The sequence below is a fragment of the Natator depressus genome, chromosome 4, assembly GCF_965152275.1.
Source record: "Natator depressus isolate rNatDep1 chromosome 4, rNatDep2.hap1, whole genome shotgun sequence".
Classification (NCBI taxonomy): Eukaryota; Metazoa; Chordata; order Testudines; family Cheloniidae; genus Natator; species Natator depressus.
The window spans coordinates 20,086,659-20,114,477 of NC_134237.1; the positions used below are offsets into that span (position 1 = coordinate 20,086,659).

Genomic DNA, 27,819 nt, shown 5'->3' on the forward strand with positions numbered 1-27,819 from the left:
CCTTTTCATATTAAAAACAACATGCCGCAGGCTGGCTGAATTTTTCAGCCTCTAAACAAAATACCAAACTCTTTTAAACAAAGTAGTTTAATATTTAGAGGCACAAAGGAACGTATGCTATCTGAAAAGCTGTTTTCCATTGGTTCTGTTGCAGGAACGTAACATATTGGGGAAGAGCAACTCAACAGTTGTGGCTTCTTGGCTCTAAGTATCAAGTTGAGGCACTCAAAAATTGAGTTACCAAAATTAATGGCAGTCTTGGAAAATTATGGGCTACATGATTTGACCAAATGAAAGGAAGTCAGTTTCAGAACTCAGAAAAACTGGCTTACAGTTATGTGCTCACACTATTCCTCTCTGAGGAAAAAAGAAAAATGAAACTATACACGACTGTAAGTAATGAGCCACAGGCTGTGGACAGAGAGCAGTAGTCTCATTAGAACAAATGTGTTCTCAGATTGGTGTTATAACAACACAGGAATGTTTTCAGACCTGAAAAATAGCTCTTTAGTAAACAAACACGTCAAGTAATTTAGCTATGATATGGGACAGGCTTTTATTATTGTCAGTATGAACAATTAAGTTACTGCAGAAGAAAAAAAAAATATTCGTACAAGGTTATGTTGTTACTAACCTCCCACAGAGATTACACCCACATGTCTTCTCCTGCTGTTCATTTCAGGACCAAAGAACCAGTTGTTTTTGTTTATAGAGTAGCATTCAATGCTGCGAAATGGGTCACCTGATCCACCTCGACCACCAACACAAAATAGTACACCTGAAGGAGAAGATATAAAGAGTAAATACTGGCCTCTGCATGATTAGCCAACAAAACATGGGCAATATTTTTACTGAGAATGGATTAGCGTACAAAATTAACTGAAGACAAGCACTTTTTTCTCCTCCCTCTTGGGTCACATTCAATACAGCTACACTTCTTCATTTGTGGCAATTACCTGACCTTTCAGCTGGCAAGAACCATGCAATTTTAACATGCAAAATGACTGTCAACATTATTGCAGAGACTGCTAATCAGACTCCAAAAACATAATGGGATTTTAGTCACTTTAGTTATTTGACTGGGGAGACAGCCATATTTCTTCTATTACATCAAATTGGATTTCTAGATCAGAATTTGCAGTCTAATCTGCATAACTCAGAGCACTTTGTAAAAGGCAACCTATTGCTTTATGGTCAATTAACTGTTCAAAAGGAGCAATATGTTTTTCTCCCCAGGAAGTAAACTTTGTAGGGCTTGAGTATCTTTGGTTTCCTGTACAGTTCCTAGCACATTAATATGCTTTCTGCAAGCCTTGCCTAGAATATTTACATTTGATCTAGTTAAACTAGTATTTTAAGCTAATTTAAATAAAATTGGTGCTAAAAGCTATGCACTGCATCTACTCACTTCTTCTTGAAACATTAATTAGATCATAAACAATTTACTCTGCACTACCTATCCCTACACAGATTCCCCTACACTCTTCCTCAGAACGGGAACATCAGATCCCCATTTAATTACCAGCAGTCTCATTCCTTGGTGTTGTGCGGATGGAATACTCGAAGTCTGGCACTGCCCTGCTGCTCAGGTGAAGGTGGTAGTTTCTTGCTTCATCCAGTAAATCTCTACATTTTAGATTCTGCTTGATGATCTCTTCTTTTGCCACAACGCCCATAAGGAAACAAATGGGCAACAAAGGCAGGCGTACCTGATGGAAATATACACAGTTCAGCTACTCTGGATCAGGGCTCAACATCAATGACTAATACACCAGTCAGGAGTATAATTGTGTAACTTTTAAGTTAAAAACACACCCTTCAGTGAAAGGAGTAATACAAGTCCATTAATATATAACTTTATTCTTTCTGGGGAGAACAAAGGAACACTTCTTTCAGACCTTGTTTACAGCTGCAGTGTACATGTAGCTACGTGCAGCAGTGAAAAGCAGGCTGTGTCCACACTCATGGTTTGTAGTTACGCACAGCAGGTGAAGCTGCTGGAGCCTTTCCCCGCTGCAATGAAAGGATATGTCTACACTGCAAAAAGACCTGCAACAGCAAGTCTCAGAGCTTGTATCAATTGACTTGGGCTCACTGGGCTTGTGCTACAGGGCTAAAAATAAGAGTATAAACATTTGGGTTCAGGATGGAGCCTGGACTCTGAAATCCATTGAGGGAGGAGGATCTCAGATCCCAGGCTCCAGCCTGAGCTCAACTGTCTACAGTGCTATTTTTAGCCCCACTTCCTGAGCCTGAGTCAGTTGACCTAGGCTCAGACTTGCTGCTGCAGGGTTTTATTTTTTGCAATGTAGATATACCCAAAGACTCCAGCAGCACAGAAAGGCCCTAGCAGGGGAGAGGCAGCAGGATACTACACTGCTAAAAATAGCAGTGTACATATGAGAGGTACTGCTTGGGCACGTAGAGAGCCCTGTAGGGTATATACCCCAGGGTTCAGGTGTGAAGGGCACTCTATGCCATTCACATAAGCTGTGCCTCACAGTTTATTATTTATACACATGCTAGCTGGGCATGCAACGTCTCCACTCTGTGCTGCTGCAAGTGTAGACGTACCCTCACTTGATTAAATTCTTTATATAAAAAAGTAGTTTGCTTCTAGGCAGGGCTTAAAAAAAAATCCACTTGCTCGCTCCAGCGTGAATGGGCTAAGTGGCACCTTAACTGCTTGCAATATAATAGTTGTTACAACAGGTAGTGCCTCAAGTACTGCTGCATACTTTCCTTCTTTCTCCAGGTGAATGAGGCCATGTCTATACCTTTGCTGATATACCAATGTAAAAGAAGGATATGGTGTTTTTACAACACTTCTAAGCCATCAAAAGCCCTAAATGTTGACATTTATACCATCGTAAGAGTGCTTTTGCTAGTATAGCTTACTTCATTTGGGGAACCACTATAAGATATGGCACTTTTTTACTGGTATAAATTTATCTATACTAGGAGAATTTGCTAGCAACACTAGCAAGCCTTTTCTAGTGTACATCTCGCCTCACAGTATAGGTTAAAGGATGTTGAGAGCTAAATGGCCGAGACCCCAGAGGCAGTACAGAGCAGACAAGGCAGCAGAAAGGATTAGAAATATAGCAGTACACAGACTAGCCAAAGCATGGACCAAATCTTTGGTTCCAGATTAGCAGGGGACATCCAAGACTATTAGCCTAACTAGCAGAAGAGGCTGGACTGTGGAGATGAGGGGTAGTATTGGTTGACAGATTTGAATTTGGGCACCCTGGTGACATTTAATTCGGCAAATGGATTTCTGTTTTCTGACTAGGTGTAGGTAGGTTTTTTCAAGTCCTGTCTCCAAATGCAGGAAGCATACAATGTTTTAATATAACTTCTGAAAGTCTCAGCTTTGTGTCAGGACAAATACTTATCACCAAAGAAATCATCCCCTCTCCCACTCCCTGCCCCCGAATTTACTACTGCCAAATGCATTAAGTATGTTCTCTATTTGACTACCTATACATTTTTAAAGGTTTCGCTTCCAGAACAGATACTGTTTTCTGTTATTTCTAATTAGCATGAAATTCAAACACTACGGTAAAAATTTTCCTTTCAGAAACTGGTCAAGAATGTGATTTTCTTTTCTGATATCCAAGCATAGATCAGAATTGGTTCTATTCTAAGCAGAAGACAACATAAATCTGTGACAGACTGTTGTACCAGGGGAAAATGTCTTCCTTAGTAAAAGGCTGAATATTAAATTGAAGATTATTCAACACAAAACTAAATCAATTATGAGTTTTGACAGGGAAAGAAATATTTTGCATCTTTTGTTTGTCTTTGTTTTTCTTGCTCTTTTTTTCTACTATATAGATTTTCTACTATAAACAAAAGGGATGGCTTCATCTCTGCATGGTACAGGAAAATATGCTCCAATCTATGCATACACCCAACCTTTTCCCTACCTGAGCAAGTATTTCATCCAACCATGAAGTATGATGCTGTGGATTAGCAAGAAGCCACTTGATAGCAGCACTATAAACCTGCTTCTCATTCTCTATGTTCAGATCACTGGAAGACAAGAGTTTATGGAGGTGCTGAGGTGACATACTCACAAAGTCCTCACATTCCACCACTTCAGTAAAGTGTTCACAAGCATATCGGTCAGCCATGTCCATCAAGTCAATACGGTTGTGACTTTCTGCAAAGGCCCTCACTGCCAGGCAGTTTGAGGGATGAAAGTGTAGTTTCATATATTCACAGCAAGCTTTTGCTACTAGCTCCACCTGAAGAATGCATGCTGCATATAAGAGAGGCTGGACATTATCGACAGTCAATGTAAGTCGGGAGGAATAGACAAACTTCACCAAATCTTCTATTGCATCTCCATCGAAGTCCCTGATCTCAATCAATGTCTGTTTTGCCTCAGCCATTTCAGAAAGAAACATAGCTCTGAAGTAAGGGATAACACAAGCCAAAACCAACTTGTGGCAGGAGATTAGCTTTGAACCAACCTGTCAGGGAAAGAAAAAAGACTGTTTAAATGGAAACTTGGGGGGGGTTTGGTTTTAAAGAAAAGAAATTATACAAATTATAGCTGAGGTTGGAATCCTGGACCGTCATGTAATGTTGTGGTGCATACTTGGTAAAAAACTGAATTCCTCTAGTTGCTTATTTTTGTCATTTACCCAGCTGCATAAAAAACCAAAAGGACAGATTTCAGTTTAGACATCTGACCTTTTAATTCACAAGAGCAGGACAAGGCAACAGCCAATCCCTAGTTCAAGTCCCCAATAAAATTTATTATTCCTCTTATATAAACCTCCCTCCACACAGGACCTTTTAAAAAGATAAAGCAGAACTGGAATTCCCTTAAGAAACAATTCAAATAGAAGCCTGGGGATTAAAGAGGAGATCACTGGTTTATCTTAGCTTACACACAAATTTGAAGTGCATATGAAATAAACAGTCTTTGCTAGTATGGGTCAGTGGCAGCCACACTAAGGAAAACTAGATATACAGACTGTAGGCTGGCAATGGTAGTAACTTTCTTGTCCCTCTCCCATGGGATACTACAAGACTGAGGAAAGAGGCAGGTATCAACTCTTCTCCAGAAGCAGGTGTGTGGTGGGGGTATGGGGAAGCGGAGCATAGATTACTTCCTCCTTCCAAAAATATCAGGGCGCAGATCCTTCACTGGTGCAAATTGTCATAGCTCCTTTAACTTCAATGGAAATATGACAGTTTACATCAGTGGAAGATCTGTCCCCAGGAATGGAAGGGCCTGTCCCCTCCAGGCCTCTGCTGCCTCTTCTGTGCCATGCCAACCTCAGACACAGCAGGAGCCTTCTTCCTGACAAACCTCCAACCACAGCCATGTTTGAATCTGCTGCATAAGGCTGACCTTTTTTGCTGAGAGCTGAATTTGAAATTAAGTTCAAGTAAATGGAATATCAGATCAGCAGTTCTCCACCAGGGGCCTGGGGGCCACAAGCAGGGCCAATATTAGACTTGCTGGGGCCCAGGGCAGAAAGCCAAAGCCATGCTGTGCAGGGCTGAAGCCCGGGGCCCTGAGCTCTGCCACCTGTGGCTGCAGTTGAAGACTGACAAAGTTGTGGCATGGGTCCTCAGGCAACCGCCCTGCTTGCTGCCTTCTAATGCTGGCCCTGGCTTTTATTTGCAGAAAAAAAGCTCGTGGAGCACTGGTGGGCAGTGGAGTTTTTATAGCATGTGGGGGGTGGAGGGCTCAGAAAGAAAAAGGTTGCGAACTCCTATATTAGATGACAATAGACATTTTACTCTATATTCTGTTTCTGCAGTTTGGGGCTGAGTAATGTTCCACATGTTTTGAAAGGAGGATTTATTTTTGAACAGGAAGTGGTCCATCATCAACACAAACCCTAGGGGAGCCACAATGTATAAAAATTACACTGACAGCATAACAGACTCTACTGTTCTACTGTACAGCCAAGTCAATAACTAAAAAGTTGTTTACCAAGATAGGAGGAGAAAAATCTGTTTTTTTTGTAGGGAGAAGGGAGGTGATACTGTGCTCAGTGTCCTCAGGCACTGGCAAGCACAAACAGTTCTATATAAAAGAGTTAAATATATGAAACAAGCAAAGTAAGTATTTGAGCAATTCTGATGTGCAGAGCTACAATTCCATTCAAGGAGTCCCAGTTACACCACAGATGAAGAAAGAAAAGGTAAAGTAGTTTATAAAGCTACCACAGTCTCAAAATAATATAGCTCAAATTCCTTAAATATTTGTTTTTCCATGTTATAGGCATAGTATCTTCCTGTTAAGCCACCACTAGAATGGCTCCTTTTTAAAAGAAGTTTCTCCATGTTTGGAAAACCAAAACCTTTGTTTCAACACAAGCATTTGGTTCATTGAGACATCATATGTGGAAATTAAAGAAAACTTAAGATATGGTATTTAACTGTTACACTGCAGCACTGTAAATTGGTGTTCTGTTCGTTTTCTTGAATGAAGGTTCTTCATCCTTTCAAATCAATGAACTGGGGTGAAAAAAAGAGTGTACTGTACTGTTTCCCCTCTTATAACTCAAGCCATAATGTACATTTCGTTCTCCAGATGGGTTTTTAAATTGTTCACTTCCCTTATAGCACATTTTAGCCAATCTATGCCGCTGTATGTGGAGTATCACTAATACTACATTTGAGAGCTACACCAGGCCTTTCACAGCTGTCAGATGTGATTTACCAAAAATAACAGTTAATCTTCTAGTCAGTGTTCATGGTTCAGCCTCTGAACTGACATCCCTCCTTTCTTAAACACATTTGATTTCCTTATTTTTATAATATATTTAGTAATCAAAAAAGCTAATTTAAAACTAATTTCCACAAAATCATTCAGTCTTTAAAGTATTACTCTTCAGTTCAGTACTGATCATTGTTTAGCTGATTTCCTTTTCAGAACTGTATTAAATTATTAATTCTAGACCCAACATTTGTGTTCAGTACCACATCCTGGCACAAAAACAGGCCAAGTCTAAAGCTTATACTTTATTACTGGCAAGGATATGTTCTTTTGTCACAGAACGCTGCATATTCAATATTTTAAAAGACTACCAATACACTTGAAGCATCCTGTAGGAAATACAGCTTGTGATTTATGCTACCTCATGTCAGATCAATGACAACATTAAATTATTATATAAATTCACTGAAAATATGCCAGGTAAATATGAAGCTGTTATTACATCAATATCCATAAAATACGCTCTATTTGGATTTATAGAATGCATTCAAACATTCATGGAGTATTTGCATGTTTTTAAAAAACACAACATGCTGATTCTACATTTCTAAAAAGGCACGCCCTATACATAGTTTTTGTCTATTTTCTCTAGTGTATCAGCCAACTAATGCCCACTTTGTTGTAAATTATTGTAGATTTCATATATTTTGCTTTAATTGAAAGCAAAGTTACAGAAGTTTCTACAAATGACTTTCACAAATACAGTGGCCATTTAAAATGGCAAAATGCCTCTGGTATAAAGCACTTTTGAACTAATATAGAAACTTACAAAAAATCTAAGTTGCCCCTTGAATTATTCCTAGTTCAATATTAACAGCATTTGTGAAACCACTGGAAACAAATGTATTACAGTGAAGTCAGTTACCATTATAAATAGGGCCCTCCCAAATTCAGGGTCCATTTTGGCCAATTTCACAGTCACAGGATTTTTAAAAAATCATAAATTTCATGATTTCAGCGATTTAAATCTGAAATTTCACAGTGTTGTAATTGTGGGAGTCCTGACCCAAAAAGGAGTTGGGGGGGGTCGCAAGGTTATTGTGGGGAGTGGGTTGCTACCCTTCTGCACCGCTGCTGGCAGCGGCGCTGCCTTCAGAGCTGGGCAGCTGGAGAGTGGCAGCTGCTGGCCAGGAGCCCAGCTCTGAAGGCAGAGCCACCGCCAGCAGGAGCACAGAAGTAAGGATGGCATGGTATGTTATTGCCACCCTTACTTCTGCGGTGCTGCCTGCAGAGCTGGGCCCTCAGTCAGCAGCCATCACTCTCCGGCCGCCCAGCTCTGAAGGCAGCGGCGCAGAAGTAAGGATGGCATGATATGGTATTGCCATCCTTACTTCTGCGCTACTGCTGGCGGGGCGCCACCTTCAGAGCTGGGCACCCGGCCACCAGCTGCCACTCTCTAGCTCTGAAGGCAGTGCAGAAGGGCAGCCCCCCCAAAATAACTTTGCAACCCCTCTGCAACTCCCTTTTGGGTTACAACCCCCAGTTTGAGAAACGCTGGTCTCCCCTATGAAATCTGTATAGTATAGGGCAAAAGCACACAAAAGACCAGAGTTCACGGTGGGAGACTAGATTTCATGGTCTGTGATGCATTTTTCATGGCAGTGAATTTGGTAAGGCCCTAATTATAGACCCCCCCCCCCCACATCTTGCAATGAGATATGTATGTCCAATAGGCTCTGTGCCCATATAAAGCTCCACAATTAGACCACCACAGGAGTAGGGATCCATCCATGCAGATCTAACTGCAGGACTAGGGCCATTAGCATGTTCATTTAAAATGAAGTCTGACTGTTTCAGATATTTGTGTTCCCTTTTTTTATAAAATAAATTTATGCATGAAAAAAAAAACCTGATGATTATGGGGGGGGGTGTCATTCACTTTGGGTAACCTTTGCTTCATAACCCTCTATACGCAGCTACAAAACTGAAGACCATATTTTTAAAAAGGAAAATGATAAGGTTTAATATTTTCATAAAGTAAAAATATTTGGGACATTGAATTATTTTGTTTAAAGTTATGAGTTTGAATTAGTCTACACTTCAAGGTAATGTTAGAGGAACTGAATTGCAATCACTTAGATATTTTTATATATATATATTTATATATAGTTACTATACAACTTCCAAACAGATCTTAAATTTGACCAGTCTATCAATTTTAACCGAGTCTTTAATTTATAAGTTATTCCACAAAGACCAATGTAAAAATGTGAATCATACTTGCCTAGTTCTATCTATTCAATTCAAACACTAAATGTTTTTGTCCCTTCTGCTCAATTAGCTAGCCTTTTAATAGTCTACCAGCTTCAACCGTCTAATGCAGAGTGGCGCAAACTACGGCCCTCAGGCCACGTCCGGAGGCTAGCCCCTGGCCCCTCCCCTTCTGCTCCCCTCCCTCCCTGCCTCTTTCACAGTCACAGTTCCCCCAGCTCCTGGGCAGCAGCTCTGGCCGGGCGGCACGGCTATAGCGCGGCCAGACCTGGTGCTCCAGGGCGACGTGGTCAGGGGAAGTTCGAGGTGGGGGGGGGGTGTCAAGGGGCCTGGGCCCTGCTGCCGGGAGCAGGGGCAGAGCAAACCAGGGCTCCTCGCCACCTCCAGCATACTTGGCCCCTGTCCCCAGCAGCCAAGCCCAGACAGGGAGTGAGCCCCGCCCGACTGCCAGGGAGAGCAGCCACCAAACGAGCAGGGGAAACACACAGGGAAGGACTGAGCCCCCCTTTCCCCCACCCCACAGGTAACGTGGGGCGGGGAGAGCAGGGAGGGTTGGATAGGGGGCAGGGGGGCCCCAGCGGGGCCGTCAGGGGGAGGGGAGCAGGGGAGATTGGATAGGATACAGGAGTCCCAGAGGGCAGTCAGGGGTGGGGAGCAGGGGGTTTGGATGGGGGTGGGAGTTTTGGGGGGCTGGAATGGGGGCAGGGGCCAGGCCACGCCTTGCTGTTTGGGGAGGCATAGCCTCCCCCAGCCTTCCCTACCTGGCCCTCCATACAATTTCTGTACCCAATGTGGCCCTAGGGCCAAAAAGTTTGCCCACCCAGATCTAATGTAACCAAAAAGGTTTACTAGCAAGAAATGTAAGGTGGACGAGATTACATAAGAGTGGCCATACTGAGTCAGATCAAAGGTCCATCTAGCCTAGTATCCTATCAGTTGGCAATGCCAGGTGCCGCAGAGGGAACAAACAGAACTGGTGATCATCAAGTGATCCATCTCGTTGCCCATTCTTTGCATCTGGCAAACAGAGGTTAGGGACACCATTCCTGCCCATCCTGGTTAATAACCATTGATGGACCTATCCTCTGTGAACTTATCTAGTTCTTATTTGAACCCTGTTATAGTCTTGGCCTATGGCAAAGAGTTCCACAGGCTGACTGTGTGTTGTGTGAAGAAATACTCTTGTTTGCTTTAAACCTGCTACCTATTAACGAGGTTTTGGATAATGCCGTGACTGATCAGTGAGGTCTGTGTTCATCTTGAGACAAGTTCTCTGTATTACAATCGTGGAGGCATATTTTTTATTTTTTAATTAATCTACAACAGGGCTGAAGAAAATTAGGACAGCCACAGTTAAAGATTCATGTCAAGCTAGGAGTAGCTGTAAATACTACTGGCTACAACCCCTCCCCACCCCCCCGCAAAAAAAAATTTCTACATGTGTTGAGGAAACGGGTTGTTTCCAGCATCACCTATAAACTCAAATATGGAGCTGCCCGGAGGTGTCATGAGGAAAGTTTTGCCTCAATGTTTGAAAAGGCTTAGCAGATGAATAGAACAGGGATATACAGTAGAACCTCAGAACTATGAGCACCAGGGTTAAAAAAGGACCAGTCAACTACACACCTCATTTGGAACCAAAAGTATGTAATTAGGCAGCAGCAGAGACCCCCCCAAAAAAGTAAATACAGTATAGTACTGTGATAAGCGTAAACTACTAAAAAAAGAGAGAGAAAGCAGCATATTTTTTCTGCATAGTGCTGTTTGAAACCTGTATTAAGTCAATGTTCAGCTGTAAACTTTTGAAAGAACCATCAAGTTTTCTTCAGAGTTATGAACATTTCAGAGTTATAAACTACATCCATTCCCGAGGTGTTCGTAAGTCTGAGATTCTACTGTCTACCGCTTTATCTTTATCCACTCCATCTTAACTATTTTTTTAATAGTACATCCTAAGCACCAGATTTTATAGGAAGGGATAGGAAAAGCCCTCAACTACAGAGTTTTACAGCATTATCAATCTATACAGTCTTAGTGGATATCCTCAACACAGATAAATTTTAAGGGAACTGAGTTTCACTACCAGCTAGTCTGGCTATCTCAGCATTTACTCCTGTCTAGTCAGCAAGTACAACCTCTGATGCAGACACAAATACACACATCCAATATGTACTATTTTGACCCTATAACAAGAGCCACTTTAGAAGTAACAAAGCAGTGAATGTACATCTAGAACAATGAAACTTTATGAAGTCTTGCACATCCTATGGTCATCAGAAGGCTCTGGCAAACCATCAAAACCAGCAGTGGACAAATCCCATCAATTAGTTGTTTACAGAAGTTTTTAGTCCAATTAGTTGTTTACAGAAGTTTTTAGTCCTCTTCCTTCCCTTCCCCAGTACTGATGACATCTACCCCACCATCACAATTCCTACTAAGCTGGGTGAAGAGCAGCTGGCATCCCACGCCTGAAAACAGGTATGAATTCTGGTGTTAGAGGGAAAACAGTGAATGCTTTTTTTCCCTCCAGCTAGTAGGTGGAGTGTTGGAGAGGGGCTTCAAATTTATCACAGCCAATAACTAGAGGCTGGTATGAAACATGAAGTCTGCAAGCAAGTTCTCTGTATGGCATCCTTACAGAAATTCTCAAATTTTAATTATGTTTTTACTTTTTAGAAAAATCCTATAGAATACAGATTTATATCCATTCCATAAAATTCTATAGGATGGTTCAAAAAGCCTAGAGAAAGAATTCCATTCTCTATGTTTTTAGAGCAATTTCTACAGAAACCTATTACCTTTAGATTTTCAGAACCCTTCTCTTAACCCTGTTGCCCCCAAGCTCCTGAGTGTTTCTCTCTCTCTTTCTCCCCACTTTTTCTTAGCAGCTTTTGGCTCGTAGGTTTAGTCCTCTATTAGGTGTCCAGTAAGTTTCCAAGCTCTACATGTGCATGGATGTGCAAGTGAAGGTGTGAGGATGGTCAGGAGAGAATGAAGTGTTGTTAGAAATGATATTTAGAGAGATTTTGGTTAGAGAAGAAAAGACAGCATTTGAGGGGAAGGAAAGAGGAAATCTATTATACAAAAAAAAAAAGGCAAAAAAAAAAAAAAAAAAAAGGCAGAGTTAAGCCAGAAGTGAACATACGGATGGCCATACTGGGTCAGATCAATGGTCCATCTAACCCAGTATCCTGTCTTCTGACATTGACTAGTGCCAGATGCTTCAGAGGTAATGAACAGATCAGGGCAATCTACTTAGTGACCCTGACATGCAGTCTCAGCTTCTGGCAGCTGGAAGTTTAGGGACACCTGGAGCTATCGGTTGCTTCTCTGACCATCTTGGCTAATAGCCACTGATGGACCTAACCTCCATGAATTTATTTAATTCTTTTTTTAACCCAGTTATACTTTTGGCCTTCACAATATCCCCTGGCAAAAAGTTCAACAGGTAGACTGTACGTTGTGTGAAGCAGTCCTTCCTTATGTTTATTTTAAACTTGCTGCTTATTAATTTCATCAAGTAATCTCTAGTTTTGCATTATTTGAAGGGGCAAATAATATTTCCCTATTTACTTTCTCCATTCCATTCATGGTTTTATAGACGTCTATTATATCCTCCCTTAGTCATATCTCTTCTAAACTGAACAACTGCAGTCTTTTTAATCTCTCCTCATGTGGAAGTTGTTCCATATCCGTATCATTTTTGTGACCTTCTCTGAAAAATCCTTGACAAGTGATTAAAAAAATCCTCTAACGGTAAGTACATATAACGAAGACAGACAGTGAGTTACATTTTTTTAAACATATTAAATAGAAAGTTGATTGACACAATGTTAAATAAATGCAGTAAACACAGCATCCAACTGTTTTACTCTTTTAGACAACAGAGGAGTGACAGCATAGGTATTTTTTACCCTGGACAGTTGGGCTACTTGGTGCTGAACTGATTTCAAACCATGGATAAGGATACCTTCTGGGATTTTGTATTAGGGCTGGTCTACATCAGGAACTTACATCGGCATAGCTATGTCTTCAGGGGTGTGAAAAATCAACCCCTTAAGAGTATGTCTCCACTGCAATTAGACACTCATGGCTGGCCAGTGCCCACAGGGCTGTTTAATTGCAGTGTAGACGTTCTAGCTCCAGCTGCAGCCTAAACTCTGGGATCCTCCCACTTCGCAGGGTCCTAGAGCCTGGACATCTACACTGCACTTAAACAGCCCCACACCCTGAGCCCTGGGAACGCAAGTCAGCTAGCACAGGCGAGCCACGGGTGTCTAACTACAGTGTAGACATACCCGGAGCTCCACAGCTATGTCAAACTAACCCCCACTTTAGACAGTGCTAAGTCAATGGTGCTAAGTCCATCAACCTAGCTATTACCTACTGGGGTGATGGATTAACTACAACAATGGGGGAATCCCTCCCATCGCTGTAATGAGTGTCTAGCTGTTTCCAGAAGTGACCATTTATGATGTCAAGAAATTGCTCCTCTGAACTATGGCCCAGTGTGATATTTGATCAGCTGGTATAGTATTTCATTAGTTGAAATAACGCATTGTTACTGTTTTAGCAGATTTGACATTTGATTTCTCTCAGTATTATGCACTGACTTGAACAGAGGTCAGTTGTATAATCTTATGATTCAGGATTTACATATTTACAGATTCTACTGAATGGCCACATCAATTGAAATTGTTTATTTTGTTAGAATCTATAGTACTAAACATAAAAGCCTCTATTCCCTTATTTCTTTGACTTAGTCTGTCACTCCTGGGTTATACATTTATGACCAGTGCAAGAACCATGCACCAGTGAGTCACAGCACAACACAAACTTCAAAAACATCGTAAGTGGTCCTCTGCCCAATGTCGTCCCAGGCCTTCTGCTAAAGAGAAATCGAAGGACATTTTCCTTAAAGGAAAAAGTCTACCTCTGTTCTTGAAATATCTCATTATGGAAGAAACATATGTGGAACTGTAAGATTAAAGTGAGATAATTCTGTCAGACTATATGTCATTAAAGGGCCATTGGCAACTTAAATTTGGAGGAAAAAAAGGCTTTTTTCTTCCCTCCAGCTCGTCTTTTGGGCAGGCCTGAGAACAACATTAAGTATAATGGCCCAGCCTTTCTTTCCCCTCCATCTCTGTGCACACATCTGCCTAGTGGTGGGTAACTGCAGCTGCAGGTCTTAATTATAACACCGTCTTACAGAGCCTGAAAAAGCCAGGCCCCTTCACCATTCAGAGGGAAACAGATTATACAGGAAGTGCTACCAAATGCATAAAATAAACAAATTTAAGAGTTTTTTCTTTAATCCTTGGTCAGTTAGTGACCTTAATAGCTACAAAATTGCAACCTTAATAGCTACAAAATTTTCTGACAGAAATGATATTTTTAAGGAGTTTATCTTGGGGCAAAAAAAAGCTTCCAAATTCAGTATTTCAGACTTCAATTACTTGTAGTATGATTGTTTTAAATACCTGTTCTAGCAAAGTTGGCTAATTATTTGCATTTCAACAGGACTTCCTCACAGCCTTAGTCCTTCTTGAATCTGCAGTGAAGCTAGACGGCTCAATTTGTGATATGAAAATCATTTTCATAACAGACTGATATTCAACATGATTATGACTTCACTGCAGATCAGTTAAAGTGAGCTAGCTTGTGATAAAAAAGAAACTCCTACTTAAATGATACAGGCTAATTGTTTGGATTTTTTTTAATTGACTCAATCCACTGCAATAAAATATAATTCAAATCACATTTTTGTAGATGTGTAAGCTATCAAAAAAATTGGATAACAAATGTATAATGAGGTAAGCATAAGACATTTAAAATAACATTTACAGTATGCAGATTAAGGGGGGTGGGGAAGAGAGAAAGAGAAAGGGGGAAAGGACGGAGAGACATGAGGATGGGTAACTGGAAACGAACAATGAGATTATTCCAGAAGGAGCTGTTCAGATAGCAGAATAAAAAATGGGGAGAGAGTTAGGGTTGGTATGTATCTGCCAATATCCTGCCTTCCAACAATGACTTGTTCATATGGCAGCATCCTCAGGATAGGAGAATGTCTTAGATTGTAAACTCTTTGGAGAGCTCAACACAAGTACTGTCAAGAATTGTGTCTCTTTGTTCTGCTGCTGTGCTTAGCTTTTCTACCAGTAGTGGCAATAGACAATGAATATATTAATTAAGAAGAGGACTGCCTCAGATCCCTTTTTCCTCCCAAAATGGAGTGTGGGAGTAGAACAGAGTAGCAGAAATGTCTTTCCTCTGCACCTCTTCATAGTAGGCTCTGGATGGGGATGAATTATACCTTCTCTCTTCCATCAGTTAAGTGGACAGGAGGAGAGAGTTTCAAAATCTATCAGATATCCATTAGGCAGAGGCTTATGGAAAATGTGGAGTCCCCAAATAGGATCCAGGAACACCATTCTGATAGAAAACTGAGCACCTGAGGGTGGCATAGGGGATGAGCTTCTCACTAGGGCATTGCCTCTTATCTGGGGAGTGGAACTACCCCACCATCTCTTTTAATCTTCCATGCTTAATATTTATCTAAAGCACTTAATGCTGTTTTGGTGCTATATAAAAAGGGGTTCTAATCACAAAACTTACACTATAGATAATGTATAGATGAAGAATAAGGGATGCAATGCAACAAAAGCTAGTGAATAAATAATGTTGCTTAACACCAGCATAGTAAATTCCCACTTCTCCCCCCAGTTACTTGTTTTGTTCTGTAGGAGAGAATTAGGAATATTAGGATTCTTGGAAAAAGATTTTTTTTAATTTTCAGCACCACAGCCTGAACTTCCTGAGCTGCCAGTAGTGTTCACAGAATCACAAGCAGCCTTTAACAATACCCCAAAATCAGGGGATTGTAATAATTTGCAAGAGATGATTAAAACTGCAGCACATTTTAGAGCGAACTTCACAAACTATTAACATAACAGATGTGGGTAATGGTAAAAGAGAGTGAATTGTTTTATCTGTCACCTTCAATGTAACATCACAGAGTTCCCCAGCTTCATAGAAGCGAAGAAGAGAGCTATGAAAATCCTTCCAAGCTTCATTTGCTTCAAATACGAAGACTTCTTCGCCATCACTGTTCAGAGATCTATCCTGCTGCTGCTGTTGCTGCTGCCTTTTCCCTTTTATCTGATAGTGTTTTGCTGATTCTGGGGTCATAGATTCTGAAGCCATTGGATGTTTTCTTCTTTCACAGCATGAATATTCAAACACTTCCCATAAAAAAAACAAGAAAAATCCAGCTCCATCAGAACTCAGGCCAAACGTCCAAAGTCAAGTAGAATCGCCATCTTCCTATTTGCAATGATAAAACAAAAACAGATTAGACATTTTCTTCTGATAGTCTTCTCCAAATGTACATCATGTCTAATATCCAATGTGCACTTTCAGAGTTCTTACCAGTAATTCTGTTCCTTTCAAGATACCATCACACAGGAAGCACCAGATCCACAAGTCAGAATCCTGTGCAGATAGTATCTTTAAAAAATGTAGGATTTCTTCTCTAGGGAAAATTGATTTGACTTTATTTAAACCTAGTAAGATATTTCAATCTGAAAATGTGTTTTGTATGTTTAGTCAAAATTAAGTGTAATGAAAATATCAAAGACATTCTGTATTTAACAATTTTTCATAAATAAAAAGAATTGTAATTTGAAAGTATTTTAGAAATCTGTTTGTACCTAGAAGCTGTGAAGTGGAAAATAAAAGGAAAGAAGCAATTTTTAATGCTCTTATCTAGCAACCTCAGCTTACCAAATTATTCTTCTTGATCTTTGAGGCATTAAAATGAAAATGCTGTACAAAACTTTGTTCCTGCTTCATCAAGAATGACTGCCTTTTCATTCAGACCTACACTGAAACCTTCTAAGGAGAGAGGGTGTCCAACATTGTTTATGTAGTTCTCTACCACTAAAGAAATTTTAGATGTGATGTCAATACATCTCATCCAGGATCATGAAAAAAATGTTTGTTTAGAGTAGGGGGAAGGAGTGTGTTTTGAACTTCTGTGTCATTCTCAAGTATGTACATGAGGATAACAATTGACTTTTTAAAAAAAATATATAACAGCAATATTAGGCGCCAACTTCAATTTGTGAATGAAAACTCAGTTAAGGGAAATGGTGAGGGCTAAAATTTTCGGAAGCGTCTACCTGACTTAGGTTCCTAAGTTCCATTTACGGAAGGGACGTGGGGCTGGGCTCCTAAGTCATTTAAATGTTTTGAAAATTCTGTCCAAAAATCAAAGTTCTTGTTATGTCTGCTATGAAACATTAAAGCCTGGTCTACACTAGGAAATTAGGTTGGTATAACTACATTGCTCAGGGGCGTGAAAAATCCACAATGTTAAACCGACCTAAACCCCAGTGTAGACTGCACTAGGTTGACAGGAGAATTTTCCCATCAGCCGCCTCTCAGGGAAGTTGATTATCTGTGCCAATGGGAGAACCACTCCCAATGGGGTAGCGTCTTCACTGAAGCCCTACAGCAGCACTTGTGTGTAAATAAGCCCCTTAAGATTTTAGCTCAAGTTAATATACCTTTTCCCCCCACAGGCTTACAGGGCTGCAGAGAAAGGGGAGAAGAAAGGTATCTGTCACACCTTTGTTTAAAAAAAGGAGAAGGGATATTATTGTTGGAGTGAAGTCCCTCATTACCAGCTGCCACTGTACCTCAGAGCTAACTTAGAAAACACATTAATAGGCTCTAGCAAGATGATCCAGGTTTATACATAAATGCTGTTCCCTTTGAAGTTGGGGCTTGTCTGGGCTTGCGGGGAGGTGGAGGGGGGTGGAATTTAATCCAGTTTTTTGCTGCATGTCAGGTAATGCACAGTATGCAGCACAGTAACAACATGCACAGGATATTTAGGATATTAGTAATTTTCTCTTCTACTTATAGCATTCTGAAAGATTGAGAATTTAGATGTACAGAGTGTAATATTTGTGAAGAAATAACTTAATGGAATGGGAACTTCCTTAGAGCATTTTGCAGTGGTTTGCCCTTTTTTACTGCAGAGTTGCTTAAGCATCCAAATATTGTATAGGAACTGCACGCTCCTGTGTATAACAGTATTGATGCCTTCCTTTGATTTTTCTTTTTATAAAATTTGTGGGAGTACATAGAATTCATCAAACAATGTGACAGTTGAATTACTAAGGTGAGGCTACTACTGTCTACAATCACTGGGAATCAAAGATCCTCAAAATTAAGAGAAATAAGGAAGTAGTATTTTTAAGTAACAGTTAAAAAGGGAGTAACCATACAGGAAGACAAATATAAAATTGTTTCTGTAGCCATCCGTAATAAGGCTATCCAGTGTGTATTTCAGTGGTACTGAAAGCAATTTTCACTTCTATGCTGAATCTTGCTATTACAATTCTCCTCTCTGATAGCTACGTTTACTCTCTTAATTCTTGGAGCAATTTAAAACTTGATGGAATACGGAAACAAGTTGGCAAACATCCCTAATTTCTAGTGTATACAGTACAAATATCCAACAAATAGGAAAGGGCACAACATGCTTTATACCAGGAATAGCAAGAAAACTTTCAATATGTTAATATCTTAATTTCTAAATATGAGGACAAAATAGCTGGAACATGGAATCATAATCTTGCCACTAGTGGAAGCAATCTGAGCCACAGATCTATAGAGACAGAAAAATTAATAGGACAGTAAACTTGTCAATCTGACTGAAATTTTTACCTACTTTTTTTCCCCCCAATTACAGTAATTTTAAATATATACCAGTAAGCAAAATATTCTACTTTGTGCATTTGAAACAATTGTGTCTAGTCAGTTTAAAAAAACTAAATAAATCAGAATAAAATAAATTACACCTATAGGTACCCACCCAGTGCTCTAGGCACCTTCCCAATTTCCACTGCATAGGTAGTTTCCCATGTTTGTGTGGGTCTCGCACAGCAACGGGGAAGCTATGAGAGGGATAAATCTGTAAAGCCATATATGGCAGGGCAACTTGGGTATCTAAAATAACTGAAGCTTTTTAACAATTGACTAGATTTAATCTAGCTGGTATTCTTTTGAGACAGACAAGAATAAAGGTTGTTTTCAACTGAAATGTGAAAAAAGATTGGCACGAGCTACAATCTGATATATCCTTATTTAGAACAGAGGAGAAGACTCTTCCACCAACATTGGCAAGACTACAAGTAGGCAGTACTATACTTCCACTAGGTGGAAAATAGATAATGTTCAGGAGGTCAGCTGGTGTCAGCCAATGGAACAACATGAAAGCATTAAAAAAGTGTAGAATGAATTTGAAATGGATTGCAAGTTGACTGGTGAGGTAGTAAAGTTGCTTCATGATAGGGCAATACGTGGTTATGTTTTGAACCATGGAAGGCTTCAGGCAGCAGCATTCTACATATGCTGGAATTTTGAGTGTTTGGACTTAGGGAGGTCATTTGAAAGGATACACTGCAATAACCAAAAGGACCAAAACATGGATGAGAATTCAGCATAGATTAAACTGAGGCAATAGCATCTAGGCATACATAGACAATATTGCAGAAGTGGTGACAGGTAGATCTGTAGACACAAGTAGTAGGATGAGTGTTCAGGGTTTAAGATGATACCAAGAAGGTTAGAGAGTTGTTACGGGAAACAGTATTTAGTTCACCCAGACATGTATGTCATGTTAGTGTTATTTTGATGTAATACAAATAGATTCTAACAGGATTCTTCTAGCAATACTCAAATTAATTCTATAGCAATAAAGTTTAGATATATTGATAAACCGTGTCTACAAAACACTTTATCTATAAAAATAGATGTACTGTGTTAAATTAAGTCATCTCATTGCTTGAACAAAGTAGGTTTTGGCCCTGCTACTAATGAGAACTGTTTTGGGGAGGAAAACAAAAAAAGTTAAGTCAGTGATTTAGTCAAGTCTTTACTATTGATGCAAATCTGTGATTTACATCTTCTTGTTTTAAATCATTCCACCCTGCCTGAAGCACCATTTATAGCCCTTATTTTATCTAAGCTAGTATTGGTACATACTATTTACATAAACAGCTAGTCTTACAACCTAAGATGACTATTTACAAAACTACCTACTCACATTTCAGAATGTCTGACTTGCTCTAAGTTAACTGTGACATCACAGATACTATGCGGTTCCCCTATGGTTAACCTAATAGATGGAGAATCAATAAGTAATGTTTGTTAAAATGGTGCAATTTTGCTAAGTTTTTTTTAATATATTAAATCTTTTGAACAATTAGAGGCAGTTGGCATGGTCAGTTAATGTTTGGAACTACAATGTTCACCAAGCTTCTTTTTGGTATTCCAGCTACATCGTACATGTCAACTTAAACAGAAGTAGCTAAGCCTAAAGAGGGAAGTACTTGGCTAAGTCAGCCTTTTTTGTCATCTGCCTGGCTCCAACTCAAAAATCCAGGCTGGACTCATGCTCCAGGGTTTTCCAAAACCTTTTCAAAAGCTGAAACAAATTTTGTCCGTGACAGCCTAAGGGACAACTATCCACCCTACATGCAGCATTATTCCACTAGGAACTTCCTCTCTTTTCAATCTCCATCTGAAACAATAACGTCCATTTTTGGAACTACAAGGATTAGCTCTGTCTTGTCCACAAGCAAGGCTGAAACTCATGCACCAATAAAGCCCACATTACAGCACCGAATTCTGCAGCAAGTAAAATTCTGCAGCTGTTTCAGGTAAACTGAAGTTGAAGTTCTTATGGAAAATGGAAGTTTTTACTGAATTAAATAAGAAACTGAATAGTATTAAATATATACTGATAGAATTTGCATTAAAAAAAAAAATCAGTGTTTTATGATACACCCCAAATTATGATTGCCTACATAGCACAGGTAGTCTTTGTGACGGGGAATATCAGAAACTCTGAGGCCCCCTGCTGGAAGCCTCGTGGCCCTGCCACAACCTGCCCCACAAAAGGGCAGTGAAGAGGGTATTCCAAGCTGCCTAGAGTGGCTGTGTGGGACACAGCCAATCAGCGCCCAGCAGGTCAGTATAAGAAGAGCTGCAGGGTTTAAGTTCCAGTTCCTTGCTAGAGCTGGAGGAGCATGGATGGTGTGTGGCTGAGGGAGCTGCAGGACCTCAGATGAGGTAGTACTGCCAGAAACTGGGGAGAGTGAGGAGGAGCCCTGAGCTGGTTGTGGGGACTCCATCAGGACAAGGCTCTGAGGTAAGTGTGAAGACAGCCCTGGACCATGGGGAAGTAGCCCAGGGAATTAGAGCAGCAGTGTGACTTAGATAAAGGGACACAGCAGAAAGCTATTATCTATGGGGTCCCTACATGGAGCCATGAAATTGACAAGAAAACTGCTCACAGCTCCTGCTGTTGCTCTGGGAAGGGTGCAGGGGCTCCAGCTAGAGCCCAGCTGTCACCAGGGCTCCTGGTCCCCAGCTGGGCTGCTGCCTGGGCTTCCAGCTCCCTGCCAAGGCTGCACCGAGGTTCCCTGCCGGGGGGCAGCTGCCTGGGCTCCCAGAGGGGAACTGCACAGAGCTGAGAGCATGGGCTCTCAACCCTTTATACTGCCCCTCTTAAGTTGGTGGAAGCATTCCTGGTGAGGACATGCACCAATGACAGAAGGAGGGCAGCATGGACATAAACTACCGCAGTAATTATTGTGGTGACTCTAAGTCAACATAACACAGGTCGATTTTAGTTTGTACTGTAGATATGCCCTGAGAAAATTAAGGAAGAGGAGGGGAATGCAGCTCTCTAGTCCAGACTACAACCAAGAAGCAGCCTTGGCATTGGCTGCAGAAGCAGCTGTTCACTATTCATCCTCTGATTACAGCTAGGTCAGGAAGCAAAAAAAGAGGAAGTATACCTTATACAAAAATAAGTTAATGTAAGCCTCAAAACTCTTCTTTACTAAATTAGATTAACAGTTAACCGATTTACACAAGCCCCACGCAAAACTGCTTAGGATTACCATGCTAATTGGGAGTGTGAAGGGGGACAGAGCAAGTGACAGAGTATTTATATGTAAAGAAAACATGAAATGTATATTTTAATAATTATTTTTGCTTGATACTGGACTTGAAATAAGTGAATTAATCCTGAGAAAAGAAGTGTCATTCTACCAGCCCCAGAAGCATTAGATTTTGTGGCTGGATTTATACAAAGAAACCCATACAGTTAAACAAAAAAATAATTCAGCGTCTCACTGAATTAATCAACTAAATCTTTTAACAATAAATATACAGAAGAGAAGCACTTTACTTTCTTGCACAATACAGATTAAGACTCCTCAACATGAAAACAAGCTAGGATTCAATCAATACAAAGGAAGCTGTGTTTATAACAATTCGTGAAATACTGTTTTGTGCCTTATGGTTAATAAGACAATGTAAAAGAAAAAGATCTCCATATATTTGGCACAACCCAAGGACATTTAATCTCTTTATACAATGAAACCCAGATGACTGCTGCAGACAAACACCTTCTCTCAGGCCACTGCCCACACAAATATCTTGGTTCTTGGACAACTGCTGGCAGAAAAAGCAAGAACGGAAGAAAGAAAAACTAGACATCTGTGGTGAAAAGCATGATAAGACAGACTCATTTTTCCACAAGGAATTTTTACAATCCTATGCCACAACTGTGAAGGCACAAAAAGGAACCTACTTCTTTAGCCTGGCCTAGGAGCTACAAAGACATGCCTGCAAAACTCGTTCAGCCATAAAACCTCTTCATAAACACAGACAACTTCCACCCAACCTCAAAATCTTTCTTGCTGTGGGAATTACTTCTATCCTCTATTTGCTAGGGCTTTGGAGAAGAACTGAGGATATGATTGTGATAAGAGTATTTCATTAGCTAACAAGTCGGTAAGAACCCCCAGTGCACCGGTATTCACCTAAGCTTCTGAGTAGCTAATTCTGTTTGGATTTTTATTATACATAATCGGAGCCCCTACAGCTGTGGACATGTCTTTCATATCTGTAGACTGAAATAATGTACTTCAAAGATCACAAATATTGAGGACAGTCTCATGGACACCAGGAAAGTCAAACTGAGCACAGATTCAGAAAATCCCACCTTCCAAAAATTCAAGCCATTCACAAAATAGCAATCCAAGGACAAACAGCAATTGGGCTGCCGCCAGCATCTGCTTTCCTGTCTGGTAAAGGTTCAGATAATCTAAGGTCCCTACAAAAGGGGGAGGAGAGCTGACAATGCCTTCTTTCAGGGAATCCTGCCTCCCACCCTATAGCTAGGGCCCTACCACATTCACGGTCCATTTTGGTCAATTTCATGGTCATAGGATTTTTAAAATCTTAAATTTCATGATTTCAGCTATTTAAATCTGAAACTTCACAGTGTTGTAATTGCAGGGGTCCTGATCTAATAAGGAGTGGGGGGGGGGGTCGTAAGATTATTGTAGGGGTATTTGGCTAAGCAACAGAGGCAGCCATAAGCTGGGAAGTGAACGATCACATCCTCACATTCCAAACTAGTCACATTGAAATAAGGTGCTATTGGGCTGTTAGGAATATAATCCTGTCCTGATAGTGCCTGTCACCTCCAGAGAAAGGGAAGTGCCTGGAAAATATAAAAGGAAACTTAGTTTGATAGCATCCTGTCTGGCAAGAACTCACTTACCAATAGCTAGGATGTGAAATCCTCACTTCTGTATTGTTTTGTCATTATAGTTCCCACTTTGCTATTGTCTGTATAATCTCTGTCTGGTTCTGTGATTGTTTCTGTCTGCTGTATAATTAATTTTGCTGGGTGTAAACTAATTAAGGTGGTGGGATATAATTGGTTACATAATCATGTTACAATATGTTAGGATTGGTTAGTTAAATTTCAGGAAAATGATTGGTTAAGGTATAGCTAAGCAGAACTCAAGTTTTACTATTTAGTCTGCAGTCAATCAGGAAGTAGGGGGGTGGGGATGCGGGTGGGGGGAAAATGGGAACAGGGAATGGGGGTAATGAAATTGGAATCATGTTTGGCTAAGGGCAGGAATGGGAACAGGGACACAGGTGTAAGGCTCTGTGGTGTCAGAGCTGGGAAGGAGGATACTAAGGAAGGAAACTGGAATCATGCTTGCTGGAAGTTGACCCCAATAAACATTGAATTGTTTGCACCTTTGGACTTCGGGTATTGTTGCTCTCTGTTCATGCGAGAAGGACCAGGGAAGTAAGTGGGTGAAGGAATAAGCCCCCTAACAGGAGGCGGGGGGGGGGGGGGAGGGGGAGTCGTAAGGTTATTGTAGGGGGGGTTGTGGTATTGCCACCCTTACTTCTGCAGTGCCTTCAGAGCTGGGTGGCCGGAGAGTGGAGCCTGTTGCCAGCCACCCTTACTTCTGCACTGCTGCTGGCGGGGTGCTGCCTTCAGAGTAGTGAGATAACATAGAATGAAGTGTTCCATTCAACTCCAGACCTATTTCTTGCTGTGAAGAATTATCATTACAAATAACCATCTAATTAGTTGGGCTTTTGGGGGGAGCTGAGATTTTTGATGTGATGGGGTATTTTGTAGTGATTTGAATGACTGGCTAAATACATTAGTTTTGGAATGTAGGGATTCTGTTATGCTTCTGAGTGATTAGACCTGTTCTAAATCTTCAGTGAGCTAGAAAACTGCACACCATCCTGTTAGATTTAGACATGATGATCCATGCAATCATGACTAACGCTCAGTTACTACAATTCAGATCTAAGAACGCAACATACCTCTAAGAAAGCTTTTGCCAATACAGAATGCTGACTAATACAGATCACTATAGGTATGTCACCTCTGTGCTGCATGCTCTGCACTGTCTCCACGTTAAATCCAGAATCCAATTAGAACTTTGTCTTCATATTCCAAGACCATCATGCAGTTGGCCCTAGCTACATGAGACTGTGTCTCTCTTCATAACCATGACCCGTCACAACTGCTATACTGTATTAAAAACCGTTGACCAGGACAGCAGTAGACAGTGTTCACAGGAACCAGACCGGGACTGTGGAATTCAATACTCAAACATATAAAAATGACTACTAACTTCAGCACGTAGAAAGAAAAGTTTGCATTATTTCCGATTTAGCTTTTCCTCGCTAAATTACACACATACTCACCCCCATATATACAATATACCCCCCACACCCACCAAGTAAAATGCTTCTACAACTTATTGTTTATTCCCACAAGTGAGAGAGGAAAGGAGAGCATTTTTTGTTTAATACTTGAGACCCTAATTGGATTGTAAACTCTTCAAGGCAGACTGCGTGTGCCTTTACCGTACTTAGAAAAATTGTGCCCTGGATCTTGGTTGGGTGCTAGCAGGGGTAATACAGTATTTAGCCCTGTAACCAAGAGGCAGCAGCAATTTGAGGCCAGCAGTACAGCTCTAATTAGAGCATTCATAACATGTTACATTACTGGAGTATTTGCATTATCGCAGTATTTGCATTATCGCTAGATGCTTTCGAGGAAGTTTCATGTTTATGAAAAATGAGTTGACTAGTTAAATACTTTGCACATTCAAATTGAGTGATAAGTGAAAAATGTGACGTCTTGTAAAGTGCCCAATGTTGTTATGCATGAAAAATAACGTGTGTACCCCCTTGCTGCCAAAACGTGGGGGTCTGCCATGTCACAAAGGTGCTAGGTCACAGTACGCAAATGCATAACCTGCAGCCGCACAAGGAAATAATAATTTTACAAAGATGCACCACCCCAGCTACCCATCTCCTGCCCTCCGCCTCGCTTCCCAGCCGGCCTCCCCGCCCCCCGGAGCTTTCCACAGGTTCCTCCCTAACCTCCCCCGCCCCCCTTGTCCCCTCGGCAGACGACCGACCCCCCCCAAAAAAAACCCCCGCCCCCGCATCCCGCCGCTCGCGAGCCCAGGGGCGCACCTACACGGGGCCTTTGCGCCCGGCCGTTACCTCTCGCGCGCTGCGCTACCCGCCGCCGCCACCGCTCTCTCAGCGCCGATACAGCTGCACGAGGCAGCAAAGCCCAGAGCCGGCAGCCGCGGACTCACGCGCTCCACCACCCTAGGAGGAGGGCCGGGGAAGGGCAAGACTGTGCGCGCGCATCCCAGCTCCGGGACGTGCGGAGGGGTGTGGGAAGCTCTCTGGCGCATACCGGACTGTGAGCGGGGTGGCTGCTACGCATGTGCAATTCCTCGCAGGCGCCAGGATGGTTGGGGGGGGCCGCAAAACGCACGCGGCACGGACTCCTGCACATGCGCCAACCCGCTGCCATGGCGGGGGCGGGGGAAAATTTCTTTCTGCGGGGCCCCTGGGAAACGTCGGGGCAGGGCTCCTCCTGACCGCTGACGGGGGCCCGGCGAGGAAATGTACGTGGCCTCCGTGCCAGGGGTTTTCCATCTCTCCAAAGGTCCTCACGGGCTAGCTCTGCGAAGCCCTGTTCTTCTGCATGCCCTCACCTGCACAGCCTTTCCCCCTTGGCGTCAGCGGGCCGCAGGGCTCTCCCGGGAGCAGGATAAAAGCTGTTTCCTTCCTTGGCTCAGGAATTCACAGCACTCCTCCTAGAGACAGACTAGAAGACAAACAGCCTCTCTCCCTCTCCCGGGAGTTCGTAGCCTTTCTCCTGCATCTGGGTTGCCATTCCGACCAGCGACTAGGCCTCAACCAGTTTCTTTCCAGCTGGTCCCTATTTCACACTCAGCCTCTTTCCCTTGGAGAGGTCAGCACACAAATAGATTTCCTCCTTCTAGCATCTCCCCGTCCTGAAGGAGAAGGAAGGGGCAGTGTGTATATTGCCCTCCTTCTGAGGGCTTGTTCTGGTTGATTGAGAAAGAGGGAAGCCTTGCCCTATCCTACACCACAGGGTTCCTGGTCCTGAACCCTTAAAAAGACAGGTTTCAGAGTAACAGCCGTGTTAGTCTGTATTCGTAAAAAGAAAAAAGAAAAGGAGTACTTGTGGCACCTTAGAGACTAACCAGTTTATTTGAGCATGAGCTTTCGTGAGCTACAGCTCACTTCATCGGATGCATAGCATATCGTGGAAACTGCAGAAGACATTATATACACACAGAGACCACGAAACAAAACTTCCTCCCACCCCACTGTCCTGCTGGTAACAGCTTATCTAAAGTGATCATCAAGGAGGGCCATTTCCAGCACAGGACGGTCCCTCAGGCCGGATGTGGCCCTTGGGCCATAGTTTGCCCACCTCTGCCATAGTGGGTCCTAAACATCCACCATCCTACTACAATATCATAATAGGAAATCTGAGAAGTCCATCACCAGACATCATAAAGACTAAAGAACATCCAGGAGGAAGTTGTCACATGCACCCTGGAAAGACATCACAAAGTTTTCCTGGATTTGTGCTGGAAATGGCCCTCCTTGATGATCACTTTAGATAAGCTGTTACCAGCAGGACAGTGGGGTGGGAGGAAGTTTTGTTTCATGGTCTCTGTGTGTATATAATGTCTTCTGCAGTTTCCACGATATGCTATGCATCCGATGAAGTGAGCTGTAGCTCACGAAAGCTCATGCTCAAATAAACTGGTTAGTCTCTAAGGTGCCACAAGTACTCCTTTTCTTTTTTCTTTTTTCTTCTTAAAAAGACAGTGGGCTGAGTTTTACCCACCAACCACTAATTCCCTGGGGCTACTTCCTCTCTTCTTGCTCTGGCTTTGGCCATGTCCTCGGCTTTCATTTGTGCCCGTATTTCTGGCACAGGGTCACCTCGCCCCTTCTGGGCTTAAAGGGCCAGTATACCCCATTACAGGGTTACTGATTCCTGTGTTTATTTCTTTCTCTCTCTCTAGACATTTCCACCTTTCTCATCACTCAGGTATCTGAACACCTACTGGAACTGCAGTAGGAACCAA

At 41.7% G+C, this 27,819-nt stretch overlaps 1 protein-coding gene across 4 annotated transcripts in view; it reads right to left on the minus strand.

Annotated features, from left to right (window-relative positions):
• Positions 1–26,119, minus strand: part of KLHL8 (kelch like family member 8) — a 37,274-nt gene extending 11,155 nt beyond the window's left edge. Inside the window, exons 1-5 of one of the 4 annotated variants that reach the window (XM_074950554.1) lie at positions 25,898–26,119; positions 15,965–16,287; positions 3,933–4,481; positions 1,523–1,709; positions 635–778 (exon numbers count right to left, since the gene is read on the minus strand). In XM_074950554.1, coding sequence (XP_074806655.1) covers positions 635–778; positions 1,523–1,709; positions 3,933–4,481; positions 15,965–16,171 — 1,087 coding nt within the window. In that variant the 5' untranslated portion in view covers positions 16,172–16,287; positions 25,898–26,119. Of the gene's footprint in view, positions 1–634; positions 779–1,522; positions 1,710–3,932; positions 4,482–15,964; positions 16,292–25,867 lie in introns of all 4 variants that reach the window. The other 3 variants (XM_074950555.1, XM_074950552.1, XM_074950553.1) reach the window with 3 other exon arrangements.
• Between the last annotated feature and the right edge of the window lie 1,700 nt (positions 26,120–27,819).